General features: G+C 35.0%; 1 protein-coding gene across 4 annotated transcripts in view; it reads right to left on the minus strand.

The window, feature by feature from the left end:
* The window catches only part of ESF1 (ESF1 nucleolar pre-rRNA processing protein homolog), an 82225-nt gene that overhangs the window by 53700 nt on the left and 5298 nt on the right, over positions 1-23227 (minus strand). For all 4 annotated transcript variants that reach the window (XR_014235374.1, XM_082359022.1, XM_082359023.1 and 1 more), the window contains exons 3-9: positions 21001-21410; positions 20275-20388; positions 18202-18302; positions 17051-17203; positions 14708-14822; positions 12885-13032; positions 6256-6417 (exon numbers count right to left, since the gene is read on the minus strand). Coding sequence is in view for 3 of the 4 variants with exons in the window: in XM_082359022.1 (XP_082215148.1) it covers positions 6256-6417; positions 12885-13032; positions 14708-14822; positions 17051-17203; positions 18202-18302; positions 20275-20388; positions 21001-21410 (1203 nt within the window). In the remaining variant the exon portion in view is untranslated. The remainder of the gene's footprint in view (positions 1-6255; positions 6418-12884; positions 13033-14707; positions 14823-17050; positions 17204-18201; positions 18303-20274; positions 20389-21000; positions 21411-23227) is intronic.

Consider the following 23227-nt stretch of genomic DNA (forward strand, 5'->3'; position numbering starts at 1 on the left):
ACTAGGAAAATATAAGCAAATAGAAGAGTACCACAAGTTCCCACCACCATTTCTACTCATTACCCTCTGTGACCATATTCCTTCCCTTCTCTCCTGTTACAATGGGTGAAATGTCCATGTACATCTACCAAAGGCCAATTCCTCCACTTGAGCAAAAACATTCCAACTCCTTTTGCCTACTTTAGAATGTAGTTCTCTGCATCATTTTTTCCTGTCTGTGGATCACTCCCAGAAGTAATATAGCATGCTGTTATTTCCTCTCATATTAAAGAAAAATGCTCTCTTGATCTCACTTTCCCTTCCAGTTTCTAGAGGGAGTTCTACTAGCATAAGTTGGAATGCTAACTAATAAATGTAGAAGAAATGACAGAAACAGAAAATCAATATTTTGCAGCCAACAATATAATAACTGATTCAAGCAAGGATCTATAAAAATCTATAACATCACCAAGTAAAATGCTGGGGAACAGGATATTCACACACTGCACAAATTACCTATCAGTTACAAAAGAAAAAATAGAGCTTTATGATGGAAAAATCAGTAGGACACCACCTTAAGTGAGTGAGCAAAGTTATAACAGCACAAAAAATGGGAGAAACTGACATTATGTGCCTCCTGATGTGAAGCAATGGGAAGTATACAACATCATTCATGGAAAATTCTTGCCAAAAACTTTTCAGCTGAATTGTGAGGAAACAATCAGACAAATCCAGATTGTGGGTATTCTATAAGTCAACTATTGTAGACACTTTAAAACTGACTGATCCTGGATCAGGAAAAAACACTGTAAAGAATATTACTGGAATGAGTGAGAAATTTGACTACTATTTTAACGATATTAAATTCCCTTAGTGTGATAATAGCGTCATGCTTATGTAGAAGAATGTCTTTGTGTTTGGAAGTTACATGTCGGAGTATTTTTTTAAGGATGAAGTGTGATGACGCCTGCAACTTCCTAATCATCAAATATTTTAGAAAAAGGAGTTGTCTCTCCTAACTGTCTCCAATTCCACTCCTCATTCTCTCCTAACCCCATTAAGCTCATCCTCCCCATTCCACCAAAACTCTTCAATGGTCTCTACATTGCTAAATCCCATGGTCTTTCTTAGTCTGTATTTTACTGACCCATCTTCTCACTGAAATGCATTCTTCACTTGGCCACTGGATACCCCACAACCCTGAATTTCCTCCTTTGTTTCTGGTAGCTTCTTCCCAGCTGCCTCTGGATGGTCCCTGCTCACCTCTCCTCAACCTCTAAATGCTGGAGTACTCCAAGGGATCAATTTTTGAACCTCTTTTCTTTTCTACCTACAATCACTCCGTTGGTGTTCTTTACTTACAGAGATCTGTACAATGAAGATTCTCAAATTTTTTATCTCCAGTCTTGACCTCTTCCCTGAACTTTAAACTGGATATCCAACTATCTCCTTGGCATGTCTATTTCAATATATAATAGGCATCTTACATGTGACGAAGAGAATTTCTGAAGTTCCCTTGAAAACCTGTCCAACCCACAGTCTTTATTATCTCAGGATTATTACAATAGCCTCTTGACTGATCTCCCCAATTTTGTCCTTCCCTGCCACTTTAATCTACTCTCAAGTACAGCAGCCAGATTGGTCCTGTTAAAAATAAGTCAGCTCCTCTTTTTATTATATCTATGGGATGATGGATGCTAACTAAACTTATTGCAGTAATCATTTTACAATATATGTAAGTCAAACTATTATGCTGTACAATAAACTTATACAGTAACATATGTCAATTATATGTCAATAAAACTGGAAAAAAAACCAAGTCAGATCTTATTGCTCCTCAGCTTAAACACTCCAATGGTTTCTCATCTCACTCAGAGATGTTCAAGCCCTTAAAATGGTCTGCAAGACCCTCATGATCTGGCCCCATTACCTGTCTGACATCATCCATTATTCTCTCCTTCACTCACTCACTGTGGTCACACTGTTCTCTGTGCTGCTCCTCAAACACACTAGATAAGCCACAGCTTCAAGGCCACTCACTTGTTATACCCTCTGCTCGCACACTCTCCTCTGCATGGCTCACCCCCGACCTCCACTTCCTTTAGTCTCTGCTCAAATATTTTTCTTATTAAAGACTTATCTGTCTCCCCTTAACCAGAAATATAAGCTTTATGAGGTCAAGGATTTGTATGTTTTGCTCACATGGTGTCTAGAATGGTTCTTGGCATATGCTCAATATTTGAAGGAAAGTTGAGGCACTGCAGGATGATGAGTAGAAAAAAGACCAGATATCCTTTTCACCTGTGTCTAATTAATCAGGAGATAACTAAGAAAAAGAGGACTTTTATCATATCTAATCTCCTTTAAGATTACAGACAAAGAAACATGTCATTATCTGTTCATATTCTGGATGAAATTTCAAAGATTAAAATACACGGCTTGCAGTATCTACAACAAAAAATTATTATCACATAAATTATTAGGGGAGGTTATTTAACATATGAGATCAAACTCATTATGCTTCATTTATATGTATATTACAAATTCCCTAATGAGGCACATTCATCGATAAAGTCTCAATATGCTAATTACATGTGTTACTTTCTCTACTCATCAAAATGAGTCAGGCAGGATACCTTATTAGCAACACATTGAGATGGTAATGCTACTCCACATCAAAACAATGGATTACAACGTTCCTTAAAAATCTTAAAATTCAACATTTTTAATCATTTATAATCTCAATAACGCTGTATTATCACACCTTCATGAGGAACTAAAACATCAAGAGAAAGAGTAGTTCACTCCAGTTGTTACACCCATGTACCTGTTATCTGCCTCCCTTAACACTTACCCTCGAAGAATTAAACTCCTAATGTTACTATATTGTATAATCCAACGTAAAAAGATAGGAAGTTTAAACAGTCTAAACTAAAATTTCTTTCAAGCCACGCCAAGTGCAGCAACTGTTAGTGATTATTAAGAGTACTTGTTTTTCTGCAGAGTTTAATATTTTGGAAATTCAAGCCACAGAAAAACTGATGCATGATATACTATAATCTCATACTGACCCTCTGTGGTTTACTGAAGTATAACATCAAAAAAGTCCTGCGGTTCAGGGTAATTGTTACTGGGAACATACATTTCTTAAGACACAAATTCAACAAAATACACGTGTGACACGAATAGTACTCTGTAGCTTACAAAGTACTCTATAATATCTCAAATTAAGCAAGAAAGGTATTATTAGTCCCACTTTCCAAATAAGTAAACTGAGATCCTGAAAGAGTAGTTCATTTTTCTCATTTAACATGTCTAGTATGTAAAAGACCCCTTACATTTACATACACAAAGAAAACGCACGCACGCACTTGTGTGCACATCCATACCAAAGATTCACAGGGTAATAATACCCCATACAGGGCCTTCAAAAATACTATGGTTAAAGACTTTAAAAAATGCATTATATAGCAAAATATCAACTTTCCTTCATTCATCTAAGAGTAAAAATTACATAGCGAATGTTGATGATAATTCCATGAAACTGGCACTTTCATCATTGTTGAAGGCATTAAAAACCAGTACAACCCTTTTGGAAAGCAATTTGGCAGTAATCTCAAGACACAAAAAGTGTCCGTGTCCTTTCCTAGTAATTCCATTTCTGGGAAGCTAGCCTATGAAAATAATTTAAAATATGGAAAAAGCTATAGATTATTTATAACATTCTAGATGCTTGGCATCTGAGATTTAAAATTTGAGGCTTGGACACTGGTAGTTTTAACAGCTTGTGAGAGAACCACAGGTTGATCCACAGCATATGTAAAGCGGCTATGTGAGTGAGGAAGTCATGTTACTAACTGATGAGTGAGCCTGACTGCCAGCATTAGCTTCTCCTTGTGGTCTCTACAAGTTCTCACATGCACAGACGTTTCTAAAATGGGATAGGTGGGGGGGAATGAGCATCTTTGTTAAAAAATTGTTTTTATAAGTAAAAGGCCCTAAAATAGCAAGCCTATTACTTGGCTGGTGATAAAAGTGAAGAGATCTAAGGAAGTACTGATATTTGTGGGTTTGGGAATTGTAACAGCCTTAGATCAAATTTCTTTTCAATGCCATGGGCCTATTGTAATGAAAGATCAGAAACATGACTAAAATATTCAACAACAGAGAAATGATAAATTAAACCACAATTTACCTAATCACTCAGTGGCTGAATAAGGGTAATGGAATTACAGATGCTAATTTTTCATTTTACATTTTCAAAATATTTTAAATGACATTAATATCACATCCACAAATAGCAAAGTCAAGATAAAAATGTACTGCTAAATATAAGAGGGAACAGTCGCTAATTCATCACATGAGATCAGCATTACCCTGATACCAAAAGCTAATTAAGGATATTTCAAGAAATGAAAACTATAGACAAATATTCCTCATTAACACAGGTTCAAAAATCTTCTATGAAACATTACTAAACTGAGTCCAGGAATATAAAAAAGTACAATGAACCATGACTAAGTGAGGTTTATCCTAGGAAAACTGTACTGCTTAAATCTTCCTATGTATCACTTTTTGGTATTTGCACTACATAACTGTACTAATAAAGACAAAGGTTAGATCTGGCCCACTCAAAATAGCTCTAAAATATTTAATATAAAACTTTGCAATCAACTTTATTTTAAATCTTCTTTCTCAAATAGTCACCTGAATACCTCAATTTAAAATACGTTCATTTAAAATATCTTCATTCAATAAGCTCATTCTAAGATTAGAATTAAGCTACAATTACAACATACTTGACTGAAAGACAGAATCCAACATTTCCTGGAATCATAAATCCAAGGACCTCATATAAAAAAATTTCTTCACACATCTCTGAGTGGTATGGTTGTATTGCCTTATTGTGAGACTTACTGACAAAGGACACTCAACTCCTTAAAGCAGCCTCTGTGCTCTTCTGATGAACAATCCTAACGATATAGAGAATTCCTCTTTACCTTACACTGAAATCTACTTTCCTTCAACTTTTATCCACTGGTAAAAGCACTGACTTCTGAGGTAGTATGTGAGATTAAGTCTCTGTTTACATACTCAGCCTCCAAGTACTTGAAAATAACTATTAAGTCACTTTTTAGACTTTTCCTCTCCAGGCTAAATTAATTGAGTTCTCTCAACCACTGTTCATATGATAACACTACTAAACTTCATTTTTTCTTACCACCACTTCCTGCAAAAGCCAAACATTTAAAACAAATGGGTTATAACATAGCACCATGTTCCTATAGAAATAGGCAGAAGATATGTGTATATCCTAATAAATTTACTGCAAGAGTCAATCAATCCTCAAATATCAAAATATCCTAGTTTCCCCCCCCCAAATAAAAACAACCTAAGAAAACAGATGTTTTACTCTCAGTGCAAAAACATACTAGTGTAAGAAACAGAAGTAACTGAATATAGAACAGTTAATGTAATGGTGCTCTAAGTAGTATTTTTTCATCTAGAGACGAATTGAGGCTAAAAGAATTGAATCCTTGTCAAAAATTATACCTACCTTTAAAAGATATACATATATGTAAAAAGCAGTAATTTGCAAAAAACCCCCACATTATTTGCAAAGGTACATGCTGATTTGCCCAGGATTGTTAAGAAAAAATGCATATGCTAGAAAACAACCCTCATTTATCCTAGCTTTTCTTTGTTTAGCTTTGACGTGGTTTTAATGTTATTGTACTAATATTGGGTTATTGAACTCTTCAAGGCAGTTATAAAAACCACTTACGATGCTATACTTCTTTGTTCAAAAATATTCAAAAATTGCACAATTGAGATGGAAAACTATGTATTACATATTTTGTGTTAGTGAAACCTCACTAATTGGTCTAGTAGCAGTTACTGGAGAAAAGTCCACTTATTAATAACATATTTTGAAAAAAAGTTTAATGACTTCAGAATACATGGTGCCTGGATTCAAATTTCTATAACCTGAGAATACTGGAATCAAACCTAGGAAAGGTCTACTTTCATAAATGGATAATTTGTAGTTAGTAAATTAAAGAGACAAAGAATAAGCCGCAGGAGTAGAAAACGCTGGTGCTAAAGTGAATTAAATCAGGCATGCAAATATCACGTTATCTTCCTCACCAAAACACTCCTTGAAAACGTGATTTTTTTAAGTTTATGTTTCCAAAGAGTTGATCTTCTTTTCTTTTATATCCAACATCCCAAAACGAAGGAAAACAAGTGAACATTTAGTTAGTATCTAATTCTTACCTGGAACCCACTTAATTTCCATTTCCATATCATTTTCTTTGCCTTTCTTTTCTTTTTCTTGAATAACTTGCAAGAGCTGCCTATATTTAGCAATTTGTTCTTCATCATCCTTCTGGCTTCTTTTTGTTTTCCCATCTTTTTCTACACTGACTCCATCATCACCTAACAAAAAAATCAATTTCATTTAATACACAGAAATAATTTACTTCTAACTTCAGTGTTTAATCTCAGTCACTGCAGCACCCTTCTAAACAACGTCAGATACACTATAACAATAGAATATCAAAATCAGACTTAAATTTCTTAATACAAAATGAATTAAATGACTTAGGTCTTGTTTATAATAAAAATCAGTTGCAATATAAGTTAGCATGGTCACAATATTACACTTGGGAATCTCTTTTTATTAAAATTCATATTTCAAAATAATCCTGTAGTCATGTAACATCCTTGGACTTTTCCACCCTACAAGCAAGATAGCAGGGATGGCACTTTTTTCCTCTTTATGTCTCCCACCATCCAACAGTGTGGCTTTAAAATGTATGGTCAATAAAAGGAGCCTGAATAGTGTTGGGATGCATCTGATAAATGGATTTAGCCATTCATGCTGATGATACAGATAAAGGAAGTTGCCTGTAATCCAAAACAAAGAATAATGAGTCCTTTCCATTTGATAGTGAGCAAGCTTGCTTACTCTCAGGATCTCATTAATACATTAAGAATAAAAATGAATAAATTAGAAGTTTGTGCAATTAATTTCCTCATGTGGAAAATACTCACTTTTACATTTCCTAATTTCATAAAAATAATTATAATACAACGGAACAGTATAAAATTCATGGGCAAAAAATACCAAAGAAAACTAATACGTGAAAAGTTTGTTTGCTCTATATTTCCACTGTAATTCTCCAAGTCAAAAACATAAATTAAGAACCTGGGTTTTAATGTAAAACATACAGACTTACTGAATTGACTAAATGTCCCTAGTAAAGGAAAATTTAGAAGTAGCATACAGAAGACCCTCCCTTCTATGAGCTATGGCTAACTGGTCACTAAATATGTCTGACATTATTAAGCATTCAGCTGTGAAACATCAATGTTAACAGACTGTCCTTACATTTTCAAAAAGGTGTTGTGAAAAAAATTGTTTAAGTAAATGTTTTTATAGTTTTTTTCTCTAAATGAATAAAAAATAGTCCACGACATTCTTTCCATCCTATCACACTTTTACATTTTCAACAGCTGAAATTCATTTTTTTCCTGTTTGTGCTTTGTGCCACAATAATAATGTTGGATGGAATTCTGTCATGTATCCCGTAATTCAATGGATAAAACATCAGGAACACATTAACAAAATGGCAATGTATTTCTTTCTATTAAAAGCTTACTTCTGAAAACATAATTAGAAGCAAGCTCCTTCCAGGTTGAAATTTTAGTGGTAAGTCTCTGATGGCCTACTTTAAATTGATTTTTTTTCCAGTACTAAAATTTTACTTTCTGAATCTCTAAAATGTGGGTTAACTCATGGAAGTCTGTTTTTTCCCAATTCAAGGACAAAACTTTGTGAAAGACTTAATAATATAAAGGGAGTAAAAAATTAACTGTAAATGTAAGAAATCCTGGTACGATCTCTTATAAACTACAACAGGAACATACAGTAACTCTAAGGCATTCAAATATACTAATGTATCTATCAGAGGTACTAAACTATAGATTAAAGTGACTTTGCAATCAATTAAAATACTGAAGAAAAATAAAAATGCATGCTTTAAAAAAGTTAATTAGTATATTTCAAACAAAAAGCCATTAATCCTTAAAGTTTTAGAAGTAAAAACATATGACATGAGGTAGTATGCTAAGACTTTACATACATTATCTCAATTTTTCCAACCATGAGTAGGTACTAATATGATCCTCATTTCATACCTTTGGAAAGAAAGGCTTGAGGGCTAAGAAAACCTAACCTAAGTAACTTCACTATGTGGTGAAGTCAGGATTTGAAATCAGCAAAGCCCAAGACCTTAACAAGAATATACTGACAAATTAATGGTTATCCTCCCATAATATTTGCTGCCCTAATGTATTCAATAATGTCATTTCAAAATCTAGATAAGTTCTCCCAAACCAAACAAAGAAAACCTATTTGGAAAACTTGTATTCAATCTTCTCAAGAATACATGGAATGATCTTTTTTCCTTTATCTTAGAGCTGCTACTAAAGAAAAACTATTCAGAATTTTCAGAAAAGTGCTAAATGACCATATAGGTATATAAATAAAAGAAAAAGTAGATAAATTAGTGTATCTGTGGGGGTAAAAAATGTAAAGGCTATTTGAGAAAGACTCAGCTGTTCTGTATACACTAAAAATAACATGGTCACTCAACTGTTTGGAATGCCAAAGAAATTAACAAGCAACAGCCATCAAGGTCTTAAATGTGAAGGCTTTTGTGCCCATATAAGTACCATTGTAAATCATACACTTTTTCAAAGACTATTAGATACCTAAGAAATTATGTGGTTTTATTTATTTTTATTTTTATTTATTCATTTATTTATTTATTCATTCATTTATGGCTGTGTTGGGTCTTCGTTTCTGTGTGAGGGCTTTCTCTAGTTGTGGCAAGTGGGGGCCACTCTTCATCACAGTGCACGGGCCTCTCACTGTCGCGGCCTCTCTTGTTGCGGAGCACAGGCTCCAGACGTGCAGGCTCAGGAGTTGTGGCTCACGGGCCTAGTTGCTCCACGGCATGTGGGATCCTCCCAGACCAGTGCCCGAACCCACGTCCCCTGCATTGGCAGGCAGATTATCAACCACTGCGCCACCAGGGAAGCCCTATGGTTTTATTAATATGAGATTTCTGAACAAAGAAACTGCAATGATTAAACGTGATTCTCCATTCAATGCATGAACAGAGTTCAAGAGTAATACTTTATGAAAAACTTAGATCAGTGAAGCAGTATCTTCAGTAGCCTAAAGTCATAGGATCTTAAGAAAGTTAAGGTTTAATGGTCCTATGATAATACTAAAGAAGCATTTTAGGATTTATTTAATTTTACATTTATAAAATTATAAATTATAAAAACAATATATATGCAAAAGAAAAACCAAAAGGACAGGTATGAAAAATATCAGGCTATAAATAAAAGTAAGAATATTCACTCCTGCTAATTTAAAATACTTTATGTTTAACTTTTATGGTTCTTCATTTGCTGTCAGCACATAATTCTATCTTACTTATAATTGTGCATGGTTGGGAATTCATCTAATAAATGAAAATGAAAGTGTGAAGATATCTGGGAGAGAGTAGCAACCAAAAACTAATAAGAAATTACAATCAGGGCTTCCCTGGTGGCGCAGTGGTTGATAATCTGCCTGCCAATGCAGGGGACGTGGGTTCGGGCACTGGTCTGGGAGGATCCCACATGCCGTGGAGCAACTAGGCCCGTGAGCCACAACTCCTGAGCCTGCACGTCTGGAGCCTGTGCTCCGCAACAAGAGAGGCCGCAACAGTGAGAGGCCCGCGCATGGCGATGAAGAGTGGCCCCCGCTTGCCGCAACTAGAGAAAGCCCTCGCACAGAAACGAAGACCCAACACAGCCAAAAATAAATAAATAAATAAATAAAATTAAAAAAAAAAAAAAAAAGAAAAGAAATTACAATCAAGCAACCAAATTTCCAAACAGAGCCAGATCCAATATAAGGGAAAAGGGGTTTTTTGGCCCTATTTTTAAAAAAGGAACTATTTTAAGCAAACAACATATATAATTTTAAAATACACCATCGATCGTTTTAATTGTCAAAAAAATTTTTAGATAAAGATATAGACAATCTGAGAACTTCTGCTTCCATTAATGGGAAGCTAGGTACACTTCAGACCAACCATTTTACTGAGGACATCAAGTTGGATGAAGTGTTTAAAAAAATCTTTTTAAAAGATTCAGAGGGATTTAAAAAAGAAAAAAAGAAAACTTCAAAGAACTGACAAATTAGTGAAGAATTACCAAGTCAAAATCAAGGAGAAGATGGTGATCAGAGAGATGACCCCAGTGTTCAAGACCTATTTGCCCTGAGTGCATGTACTGATCTACCAAAGAAACAGCTGTGAGACTAACCTATAGTTCTGGCAGCCTGGCAGGCCAAGAAGACAAAGTTAAAGAACCAACTAGTACCCCCACATTTAGTAGGGACCCAAAAGGATATACTCCAGGGCAAGGGTCAACCAGAAGTAAACTAGCTCTCACACAGACTTGCATCACCCACTAGGTCCAGGGAACCTCAAGTCTTAAAACTTGGAGTGAAGTGGTTCCAGAATGACCAGAGTAAATGAAAGTCCTCTCTGATGAGACACTCTCACCTCAAATATCATACCAGCACAAAAAGTTAACCAGGCATACAAGTGAACAGGAAAAGTATCTTGTAAAGTAACAGAAATCAACCCCAAGAGATTTGAAATAAATACTGAAATTATCAGACATACACTACAAAAACATGTTTCCTCTGTTTACAGAAACAAAAGAAGGCACTGAAAATAACTGCAATGAGTAAAAAACGTTAAAAAGTGATATTGCTGATCTGAAAAATAGTCAAACTGGACTTTTACAAGTAAAAAAATATAATAATCAAAATTAACTCAATGAACAGTCCATCAGCAGATTCAACACTGCTGAAAAGAGAATTAGTGGACTGGAAGATAGGTAAGAAAAAATATTCAGAAAGCAGCACAGAAATACAATAGATAAAAAATACAGGAGAGAAACAACATGGAAGTTACAGTGAAAAGATCTAACATATATTTAATTGGAGTCCCAGAGGAGAGGGGAGAAGAAATACCTGAACAGATAATGGCTGAGAATAGTCCAAAACTGATTGAAAGATACCATGCCACAAATGCAAGAAACCCAACAAACCCCAAGCACAATAAATTAAAAAAATCTATTCTTAGTTCATATTAAAACTGCAGAAAAACAAAAAGGATGAGAAAACTTTAAAAGCAGTCAATGAGGGCTTCCCTGGTGGCACAGTGGTTAAGAATCTGCCTGCCAATGCAGGGGACACAGGTTCAAGCCCTGGTCCGGGAAGATCCCACATGCCATGCAGCAACTGAGCCCGTGCGCCACAACTACTGAGCCTGTGCTCTAGAGCCTGCAAGCCACAACTACTGAGCCTGCGTGCCACAACTACTGAAGCCCGTACACCTAGAGCCTGTGCTCTGCAACAAGAGAAGCCACTACAATGGGAAGCCCACGCACTGCAACGAAGAGTAGCCCCCGCTCGCTGCAACTAGAGAAAGCCCGCGTGCAGCAACGAAGACCCAACACAGACAAAAAATAAAAATAAAATAAAATAAAAAAATTAAATTAAAAAAAAAAAAGCAGTCAATGAATAAAATCCAGGCAACCTTCAAAAGACTGAAAAAAGTAGACTGACAACTGACTTCTCAAAAACAACAATGAAGCCAGAAGCCAGCAGGATATTATCTCAATGTGGAGACAGGAGGACTGTCCACCTAGAATTTTTTTACCAGTGAAAATATCTTCACAAATGAAGGCAAAAAAGGAAATTTTTAGACTAAACTAAAATTCAAGAGTTTGACACCAGTAGATACTACTGGAAATTATCAAAGATATACTTAGGGCAGAAGGAAAATGATCCCAGACAGAAGTATGAGATTTAGAAAAGAATAGGGAGCAAAAGTAGTATGGAAAATGTGGGTAAATTTAAACAAAAGAGTAATATTAACGTCCTATGTTACTTAAGAATTACAATATACAGAATAGCATGAAAGTTGTTTTAAGATTCCTTGTATTCTCTAGGAGGGTAAAAAATATTAATTAGCATTAAACTTTTTTTTTTTAACATGTTATTATTATTATTTTTTTAATTAATTTATTTATTTATGGCTGTGCTGGGTCTTCATTTCTGTGCGAGGGCTTTCTCCAGTTGCGGCGAGCGGGGGCCACTCTTCATCGCGGTGCGCAGGCCTCCCACTATCGCGGCCTCTCCTGTTGCCAAGCACAGGCTCCAGACGCGCAGGCTCAGCAGCTGTGGCTCACGGGCTTAGTTGCTCCGCGGCATGTGGGATCCCCCCAGACCAGGGCTCGAACCCGTGTCCCCCGCACTAGCAGGCAGACTCTCAACCACTGCGCCACCAGGGAAGCCCAGCATTAAACTTTAATAAGGATACAAGTCATGATTTCTAGGATAATCACTAAATGAACAGAAAGAGTCTACTTTGTAAACAATTGAGCAGAAAAATGGAATGTAAAAAATAATCCAATAGAAGCTCTTAGTTTAAAAAAGGGGGGGTAATAAAGCATTTTACTAGTTTAAGTGATGCATCACTACAACAATCATGACTAGTCTAAAAGGCCAGACTTTTTTTGTGAGGTCAAGGTTTCAAAGTGTTTTTGGTTAAAGAAATTCAGGCTAAGAAAACACCTTTAAATAAAAAATTTCAATTACTCTCTAAAAGTGTATATAATACTGTGTATGTGAGCTTGCTTCACAGACAGTTTGAAGATTAGTTTGATATTTCCTTTTAAGCTACTGTCAAACTTATTTCCATTAGTAAGTCTAGATTAGGTATCTAAATGCTTACAAATGTAGAACACCAAAAGATGAACAGTACCTTGTAGCTCCTCTTCTATCTCTTCTTCATCTTCACTAGAGGACGCTAAGTAGGCTTGAAAATCCATGTCCAAAAGCTCCTCCTTTTTAAATTTCCTGTTGAGTGTTGTAATTCTTTCATGATCTGTCTCATCCCAAGTGATCTCCACCTTTCACCAATGAATAAGAAAAAAACAACAAATAAAAATGGAAATGTCAGCAACCCAAACTTGTTAAAGAATATTTATCGTTAACTTGTATGTTTAACAGTAAACTAAAAAAGTTAAGACATGCTAAAACAAATAATAAATAACATGCTTAATGAAAAGTTTTCTAGCTGTGGAAAGGGAACCATTTCAATTAACCTGTGCCTTCATCCTCCTAACTCTTTACTATATGAAAGGTACTCTATTATTTGGAGTAAAAATTCATCAGTGTATGGACTGATAGTGGTGAAAAGAAACAAGAAAATGCACTAGTGAAATAAGTAACATTACTATGAATGAGTCAAGACATGTTTTTCACCTGGAGTTCTAGGCATTTCAGGAGGTCTACAAACTGTCTGAAATTTGCTGATAAAGCTTTCAACACAATCTCAGTGTGGTCCATTTTCCAAAAGAGATTAAGAGCCACTGATGAAAAAGGCATCTATTCATTGGAAGTACAGTAAACCCCCACGACACAGGAATTCATCTATAACATCATCGGTCTTGTGATTGGCTCCTGTCCTCTATGCAGCCCCCATTCTCAGAGTCCAGTTAGAGGTTTAATCTTCATGACAGGGCGGGTCCCACATCCTTGCTTTTTTTCCCCCTCAGGCTAATCTTTCCAGTTCCGGACAACAAAATGGGCACCAAGAGATCCAATCCTTAAAATAGTTGCCATTGTCAGAGAAATTCCAGCTAGTCACCATTCAGAATTATTCTTATTCTGATAATTAAGACTGAGCTGATAACCACAAAACCACTGATGGAACTGGAACAGATGTGGATGATACAGCCAGACCGTAGAAACTCCAGACTGACTGGCTGGATAGGCTTGCCCATTTTTTAGTCTTGAAAATAACATGATCCTACATTTTATGTGACTGAATCTTTTAGACTTCACTTACTGCATACTGGTGGGGTTTCCCTGTACTCAGTAACTAATTAAGGCCACACAGTACCCACAGGCTGCAAGTGACAGATACAGCAGCTCTCTTTCTGCCACTGGCCTATCCTCAGAAGAGCACAGTGGCTTGTCACAAGAAAGGCAATGAGAAGCCTGTATGGCTGCTGCAGAGTCCAGCTGTGGATAGAAGGTATATGGAGTAGAAGAGCACAGAAACTAGGCAGCTAAGTAACAAACTAATTCAATAAAAATCTTTTGGTTGTTCATTATTAAGCATTAATGTGACATCTAGTAGTCCTGAATTATTCTATTTCAATTGTTTTTAGAATTTTGGATCATATCTGCAGAACAAATGTGTTTCTATTTTAAATTTCCACTGGTTTTAACTGTGATTTGAAGTAATCTGTTACCTTCTTACCCCTACTCCCTAGGATATTAATAACTAACATATTACTTATTAAAGAATCTAGTTAAGTAACACTGTATGGGAAAGATAGAAGAGAAAAAAGAAACATTTGCAGGTAATTGACTCAGGCTTAAAGGCACAACAAAAATTTGAAAATAGGTTCCAACACATGTGGGAGATAAAAATGCAAATACACCTGTGGTTGATTTCTATTTGTACTTATGCTTTAAAATTTTGAATCCTTTCCATTTCTAAAGATGCTGTAAGTAAATAACTCTTTTCTTAAAGAAATGGAGTCCAGCTATATATTTTCTAAAGTTAAGAAATACCGTTGATGTTCCCATTGCAGCAGATGTGAAATATCTTGGCTTATATGCTGCTAAATCCACTTCTGAGGCTACATCCTTGGGCTCATCATCAAAAGTAATATCATCTGGTATAAACCTAAGAAACAAAGAAAAAAAACAATTTTATTTAAACATATGCTGCAGTGATAAACAACCAGAGTTTAGATTCTCTTCTAATTAGGTATAGTGTATACATACACACCATATAAGAGATTCTACAGAACACACATGTAGATGAAGCAAACAATGTTAGAAATAACCTTGGCACAAAATTTCTGAAATTCCTAAGCTATAAATCTGTAATTCCACCAAATTTGAGTGAAGTCTGTGTAGGCAGAAACCCTGCGTTAGGAGTCAGTTAATATGAGTCAGGTGTAAACACACATGGGTCCCTCATGTTTCAAAAAGACCTAGACTCCTGATAGCTCAGTCATTGGCTTGCTATATGATATTCTGAAGATCAAATAGAATTATTAATGGGTAAGTGCTCTGAATATAAAGTATCATAGATCTGAGGTGTCACTGAAAATAAGGAAAAGCTTAAAGTTGATTCTTCAAGACTAAAAAAATCTTAACAATTTTATAATTTTTTCCACAAATAAATAGTTGTTAAATGTAAATTAGCCACTGTAATTGTTTGACAATTCTTAGGCATCAGGCTAAGGAATGGGAGGAAAAAAGCAAAGAGAAATGATCCATGGTTATTATATTTAGGTTTTGTAATTTATATAGGAGATTTTATTTCCACACATGAAAAAGCACCTGCTGTATATTGCATTTTTGAGGGGAGGAATGAATAATTAAGGTTCATTAGGTCTATATCAGCGGTCCCCAACCTTTTTGGCACTCGGGGGTTGGGGGTGGGGTGTTAGGCTTAGGGCAGTAACGCGAGCGATGGGGAGCAGCAGATGAAGCTTCGCTTGCTCGCCTGCCGCTTACCTCCTGCTGTGCAGCCTGGCTCCTAACAGGCTGCAGACCAGTACCAGCCTGCGGCCCAGGGATTGGGAACCCCTGCCCTAGATAACAGGATGGCAGCAGAAAATTCCATTTTCTTTTACAAAGTTACATATGACAAAATAAAACAGGGAATATAAGTTTTTCCATGGTCATTGATCTTATTGTCTAGGTACTGCCAGAGCTTATTCTAATACTGCATGAAAATGTCCCCAAAAGGAAACAGAAAGAATAAAATGATCCTGAAAAGAACATGTGAACATGAACTCATGATACGCAGAGTTTGACATTCTAACAAATGTTTGGTAACTACTATTTATATATCCAAAACAAGTACCTCCTTTTGAAACTGTTAACAGAAAAAAGAAGAAAATGTCTTGTTTGATGAGATATGACCTTCTTGCTATATACTTAAGCATGCTAAACTCTTACCCTAAATTATCAATACAAAAAATTTTACTTGTATTTTTCTACAAGTTGGAATGCTTTTGAAGTGTGAAAGCCACAGTGATTATCAATTGATGCATTTTTTTTTCCTAAAATATTTCATTTTGAGAACAAAGCCGCTAACAAACCTGGATACAAACAAGTGATTTCTATTGAAAATGTCTCAGTAGAATGGTTCACTGGGTTCAAAGAACTAGGCCAATGATAAAATGGTACAGTAGTTCGGCTTCCCGGTTTCCTTAGAACAGACATTCCCAAACACCTAAGGTTTTTCAGCTCGGGTCAGTGAAGGCTGAGCACGTGGTGGAAATAATGCCCAAGTCTGAAGATAAAGCCAGCAACACCATTCACTGAGCAGCATTGCCCAAAAGAACTTTCTGTGATGATGGTAAAGTTCTGTATCTGTTCTGCCCAACATGTGGTCATTAAGTACTTGAAATGTGCCTAGTGTGACTAAGCAAATGAGTTTAAACTTTTTTAAATTTTTAATTAAATAAATGTAAATAAGCCAGATATGACTACTGACTACTGACTACTGTATTGGATGGCACAGATCAAGAGATACTAGTTTATTACAAGCAAATTCCTTTGCCTCCACCTCAATGCTTTTTAAAAAGTTACTTCACCCTGGTTTAGTTCTAAAAGAGAGTTGCAAAGAAATATCGCTACATAAAACCCATCATCCTAAAAACATATCTGACATATCTGCAAGGACATAAATGTGAGGTGACTCATACCTAATACTTTAGCATTTTCTCATTCCAGTTTTCTTTCTTAAGAGTGATGTTCTACAAGAGAGTTCACCAAAAGCAAAAAATCCTCTTAGAATGTGAAAGGACAGAGAGCACTACCAGTTCTAGTATTTCAATTCTTATAAACACGTTGTGCTACAAGATTAAATTGGTACAACACATACTAGATTACCTTAGATCTATGAATGAGCAACTACTTTCGAATTCCAGGCCATCACAATCCTCATAAATTTTAGCGGCTGTTTCAAGAGAATCACAGTCTACTACTGCATAATAGTACTTCAGTCGTTTGAATTGATAATCTCTCAGTTTTTCTCTACAGGTCCTAAAAGGGGAAAAGCTCATTAGGCTTACTTAAACAGGAACACAAATACACTCTCCCTTTAAAAAATAAATGTAATTGTTCCAAGAAAAATATATTACAAACTGGTTTTTATTCCAATCCAACCTTCCTTTATGATTTTGCCTTCATGAACATTAAATACTTAAGCCAATTTATTATTTTGACAAGGTACAGACCAGGGATTTTGACTGGAATTTGATATCTAGAAAAGGAAAGCAAGAACTACATGTGCTTACCTGTGATTTTAATTCTTAGAATAGCTATTTTTTGTTTGTTTTGCTATCACGTACAGCCTTCTCAAGTAAAACCACTGGAGAGGATCACTGTATTATAAAATAGTCTAGGAAAGCATTGGCTTTTATTATAAAGAAATTACTGATCTTGTAAAACTTTATTCAGGTGTTGTCAAGTCTACATGGTGTAAATTCAACTTACTTAACTATAGCATATTCTTTGAGGGTCTTCATCTGCTCTCTTTTGCCACCAATTTTTATTAAGTGCACATATAGCTCCACCTAGTGGATTAAAAACTACCTTAAACTTTTTTCTATACTACATTACGATGATTAAGAACTTTTTCTACTATTCTTGTATTTTTCTATTTAATCCTTAAATAAGAGAAATTACATAATTTGAAGGCAAATAGTTTCAATGCCATTTACATAAAAAGCAACATGTTAGAAAAAAAGCAAAACTTACTGATTCAGGGCAATGAGGCTGAGACCCCTAAATCAGTTTAATCATGACATGTTTTTAAAACTGCAATAATAATTTTCATGAATATAGAAATACAAATACACACAAAAAATGTTACTGGAATAGTGTGCCACTTCTGACAGACTTTAACCTGCTTTGCAACCTGTTTTAACCATGAATGGCACAAGTGTAAACTTTAGTCCCAACTATTAAAGTGACCAGAATTCTGAACTAGTGACACAAACTCATGAGGTTTAGTTTTATTTTCTAGAGTGTTTTAATACCAGTCCTTTTCAGGGGCATCTTCAGGAATGCTTAATAACTCTACTGGTCCTTGAACTTGCTCTTCCTTCATCCTCTCCTTTCCAAATTCTGAAGGATATATCTAAACACAAAAAAATAAGATTAATGTAATTTATATTTCCCTTTTCTTATAATATACAGACCTGTCAAGGTCAGGAACTCTAAACAACTGGACTCAATGAAAACAGCAAGAATGCTTCACTTCCAAACCCACTATAGGAAGCTAAAGCATCCTGAGGAATAATCTTAAAAATAGTCATTTTGGCTGGGAATTAACAGATGTGGGCTTGGGAACAAAAATAGAATATCTCCTCCATACATTCTGGGTTCTAAGGGAAAAATTAAGAAAAGTGCAACAAGATTCTAAGTTCAAGGAATGATACATAAACACACACACACACACGTGTAAAAATGATTGGATTAAATAATTTAAATGAGATATATTAAAATGATTAAAGAAATATATAAAACAATGAAGAAAAATAATTTTGTAATCCCTATCTTATCCCTAAAATCATATCGCTTATCCAATGCTTTCTTTTAAAGAAATTCTTTAAATAAAAAAGAACTGATGACAATCTTATCACACAGGTTAGATATAGTCTTGGTATAAGAAGGATTCACACTCGCCTAGATTTGGTATTTTTCTATCTTGGCTACTTTTGAGATTCAAGAAATATAATTGTATTAATCTGCATTGTTTTGATACAACTGGGCTTAATATTCATCTATTAACTAATGTACACTTTTTTGAGTTGTTTGAAATATCTAATTTATCCACTAGGGGATCCAAGTTTTTCTTACTCATCTAAGTTGCATAAAATAGGTTTCAATGCAGAAGTTTTTAGTATGTATGCTTACATCTGTTGATTCTTTGTATTTTTTTTCCTCTTTATAAGTCTAGAGATTCCTACTGCCCATCTCCTAAAACGCAAGATTTAACAAAAATACCATTCTATTTTATTCTACCTGTAGTTTAAAATTTTTTTTCTTTATTTCATCTGGCTATCATTTGGGGCTATTATGAGGATCTGCACTAAGCTCTCCACACAAGGACTTGTCCATTTGTTCCAATACCACGTACTCAAGAAGTTTATTTTGATCTAAATTATCATACAAACTCTTCTATCTACCTATTCCATCAAGTTGTCCCTGTACTTTTACCCAAAGCTATTAAATTCTGTATCATTATAAAATGTTGAGATATTGTAACTGGTACAGTGAATCCTTTTATACTGGTATGATTTCTCAAAAACCTGTGAGTCATTCTCACTTGTTTATTCTTTTAGATGATTAATGGTAACCTTTTTCTTAACTTTCATTTGAACTGAGATTTTGATTGAAACTATACTAAAACTGCAGAACTGACATCTTAAATATTTAAACTGAACAACAGTAATTTAGAGCTGTTTCAGGCACTGTACTAAATACTTAGCGTGATCTCCTTTTCATTTAATCCTTACGACTACCTTAAAAAATACTACTGTTGTATCTACTTAGAGGAGAAAACACATTTGAGAAATTAATCAATAAAATGCACAAGATCATACAGCATGTATCAGAATCAAGATTTGAATATAAGTCTGTCATACTACAAAGCCTGGAGTCTTAATACCTGTGCGGGCTCTCTAGAAATATGGTATCTCAAAATTTAAGTTTTTCAAGTATTATTTATCAAGAGTAACAGCTTACTTCATATAGGTCATATTGTTTAAGGTAATTTCTAAGGCTTTTACATGTTTCTGCTGCTAATTTTTCTTCTTGTTAATGCTAGTAATGAAGCATTTTTTTTTAATATTTATCTTATACCTTGTCCCTTTACTGAGCTTTATTATAACAGCTTTTCAGTTGATTTGTTTTAATTAAACACAATCATATAACCGAGCAATAATTTTACCTCTTCCTTTCTTACTTTCATACCTATTGTATCAGTTTTGTGCCTTAACTGTACTGGACAACTTCCAGATTATTTTCCTTAGAAGGAAAACTTTAAAAAAAGAGATTTAACTTAGAATGCTTAGAAATATTTACTTCAAAATAAAATCAATTCTCACCTTTACAGAAAATATAACACCTCCTTTAGGTTTAAATGAATTGAACAGAGCCAGCAAATCTTTTGCCTTCAATCTATCCCAGTCCATGTTGCAAACTGCTAATCGATGCGTAATCTAAGAAATGAGAAAAATTAAATATGACATAATCTATATCATTCCCAATGCTTGCAAAATTAAGATAGTAAAAATATAATGCCTTCTTTTCCCCAAATCCTGAAATCATTAATATAGTATTTAAGTGGTTTCAATATGTAAGAGAAAACTTCAGATGAGTCACACAAAAGTAAAACTGTCAACAGAAAAGCACTTTCTCTTATTGGTTCTTAGTTCTTGAATCAGAACACGATGACGAGCTGATTCTTTAACCACCAAGTTTGTTAAGCTATTCTGCCACCCATAAGTAGGAAAGTTGAGTATATTAATCTACAGCATTTCTAATAGGTGCAGTAGGAACTGAAATATAAACTCCTAGTTAAAACAAGAATTTTCTAAAAGTTTCATGTGACTTTTAATTATTTATATAGAAGTTCATCCCTATCTGCTTGGACAGACATGTACTTTATATAGGTATATTCTGTATCAAGAAGTTTTAATCAGAATCATCATCAAGAGTATTATTTACCAATAAAGCTTTTCCTTGTTAATTTAATGACATCAATCCTACCATCTATAACAGCTACTTGTACTGTAGTCTTGACAAATAATCTTATTTATTCAAAAGGTCACCTCATCAGCCCGAGGAGCATCTTTATCTAATTCTCTCCAAGCATGCTCAAAACCAGATTCCTCTGGAAGTAAATATGCCATATCTTCTTCATCTTCGGAACTAGTTTCTATATTGCCTTTGCCCCTCGCAAGATCGGGGCCACTGTCACTTTCATCATCATCCTCACTATCCTCATCTTCATCTTCCTCCTCATCATTTTCATTCCCTCCATCATCATCATCACCATCATCATCATGAAGATCAGCAGCAACAGCTCTACAAATGCCTGTAATTTCATCTTCAGATTCTTCATCACCTCCTATTTCACTAGCACTTTCTGAATCTTCCTCCAGAGCTTCTTTGTCAAACATTTTACCACTTGCTGAGTTTTCATGACCATCACTGTCTCTTGCCATTATGAATGGAACCACTGCAAAAAGGTCAAAGGTGGGAGAAATTAAGAAAACGTAAACACTGAATAAAATTAAATCCAAGTTATTTTGACCTCAAATCCAGTAAAAATATAATTTCTATGAAACAGACTAAAGGAAAATATAAATTCAGCAAAATTCATGCCTAACCAAGTTATTTAATAGAAATCTTAATATATACCCAGATCACACAAGTAGATTCATATACTCATTCAATATTTATGGAGTGTCTGCTCTGTGCTAGGTACTCAATATACTACCATTGGCAAAAGAGAAGCAATCAATGCCCTCAATAAGCTTCCAGTCAGGTGAAGAGGATAGATGGACAGTTATTGATCAAATAAAATCAATCAAATCAATGCACATAAAAAAATGAAATTACAACTAGGATAAGTGTCAAGAAGAAATGTTACAAGATGCTATGAGAGCACAAAATAGGGGTCCCTAAGTAGGTGATAAACGAGTTGCTACTAGAAGGATGAAGAGGAACTAAGTAGTCAGGGTTAGACTAATAGGTGAAGGAAATGTTCCAAATAGCAAGAAAAGCATATGTAAAGATCCATTAATAGAAAAAAGCTGGCAAGCATGTCTGGATTACAGATAGCCAGAAGTCTTCTTGTACAGAAGTCAAGTAGAAAATGAAACTGAAGAGTTAGGTAGGTGCCATGTAGCTTTGGACTTTATCATAAAAACATATGAGAAGCCACTGCTATTTTCAGAAGGAGGGACATCATCAGATTTGCATATTGAGATCACCTCAGCAATGGTGTAGAAAACCTGACTAGAGGGAGTTAAGAGTGGATGTGAAAAAGAATTAAAAGGTTAGTACAGTATTCCTAGCGAGAAATGAAGGTAGCACTAAGTTGGTGGCAGGAAAGATGTAGAGTAGTGAGTCGCTCTTGACTTTCAGAGTCAGGAGGTAAGACCAACAGTAATCAGTGACAGGGGCTTGATATGGGGAATCTGGGCAGTATCAAAGATGAGTCCTAGCTTCTTGGCTTGCAGAAGGAGCTAGCTAGTTAGATGGACAGACAGAAAAAGAGGTAATGATGGAAGAGAACAAGTTTGTTTGGTGGAGGTATATCATGAATTTGGTTTTGGATATGTTGAACTGGAAGTGCCTTTGAGCCATCTAAGAGGAGACAGAGAAGGCCGTTGGCTGTATGAGTCTACAGCTCAGAGAAGTCTGAGCTGGAGATAAAATTTTTGACTGATTCTTGTATATAATAACAAAAGTTGTGATGTGGATAAGATCACTTATGAAGAGAGCAAAATAATAACTTTTCTGCTACATCTTAAAGTTTGCAACTGACTTATGGTTAGCAATATATGAGTGAAAGACTGGTTTCACCTTAAACTGGGTTTTTTTTGGCCCTCATTATACACAGAGAGGACTGATTTCCTATTTCTAAAACAATCATATGCTTCTATCTATTCTGTGCATATCTGTGTGAGTATAGATATATCTTATATATCTTATTCATCTTTAAGTTGGAGCTTATGTTTCTGATTCACAGGTTTTAAGTGGATAGAGCCTATAAGTGGTCCTATAATCTTATAATAGTCATTCACTGACCAAATATTGAGTACTATGTACAAAGAATTGAGCTGGGGGGACCAAAAAGGGAGATGATTTATAACATGATCCCATGCTCTTCATGAGCTCATAAACAAAAGAAATCATTTACTGATTTATGAAATTATGTTCTAAAGCACCACAGAGAGAAACACCTAAATTTGCTGGCAGAGAGGTATTTATAATAAGGAAGGCTTCAAAAAGATGCCCGACCTGAGACCAAATGAAAAGGAGTTTTGT

The sequence above is a fragment of the Balaenoptera borealis genome (assembly GCF_965194805.1).
Source record: "Balaenoptera borealis genome assembly, chromosome: 16".
Taxonomy (NCBI): Eukaryota; Metazoa; Chordata; class Mammalia; order Artiodactyla; family Balaenopteridae; genus Balaenoptera; species Balaenoptera borealis.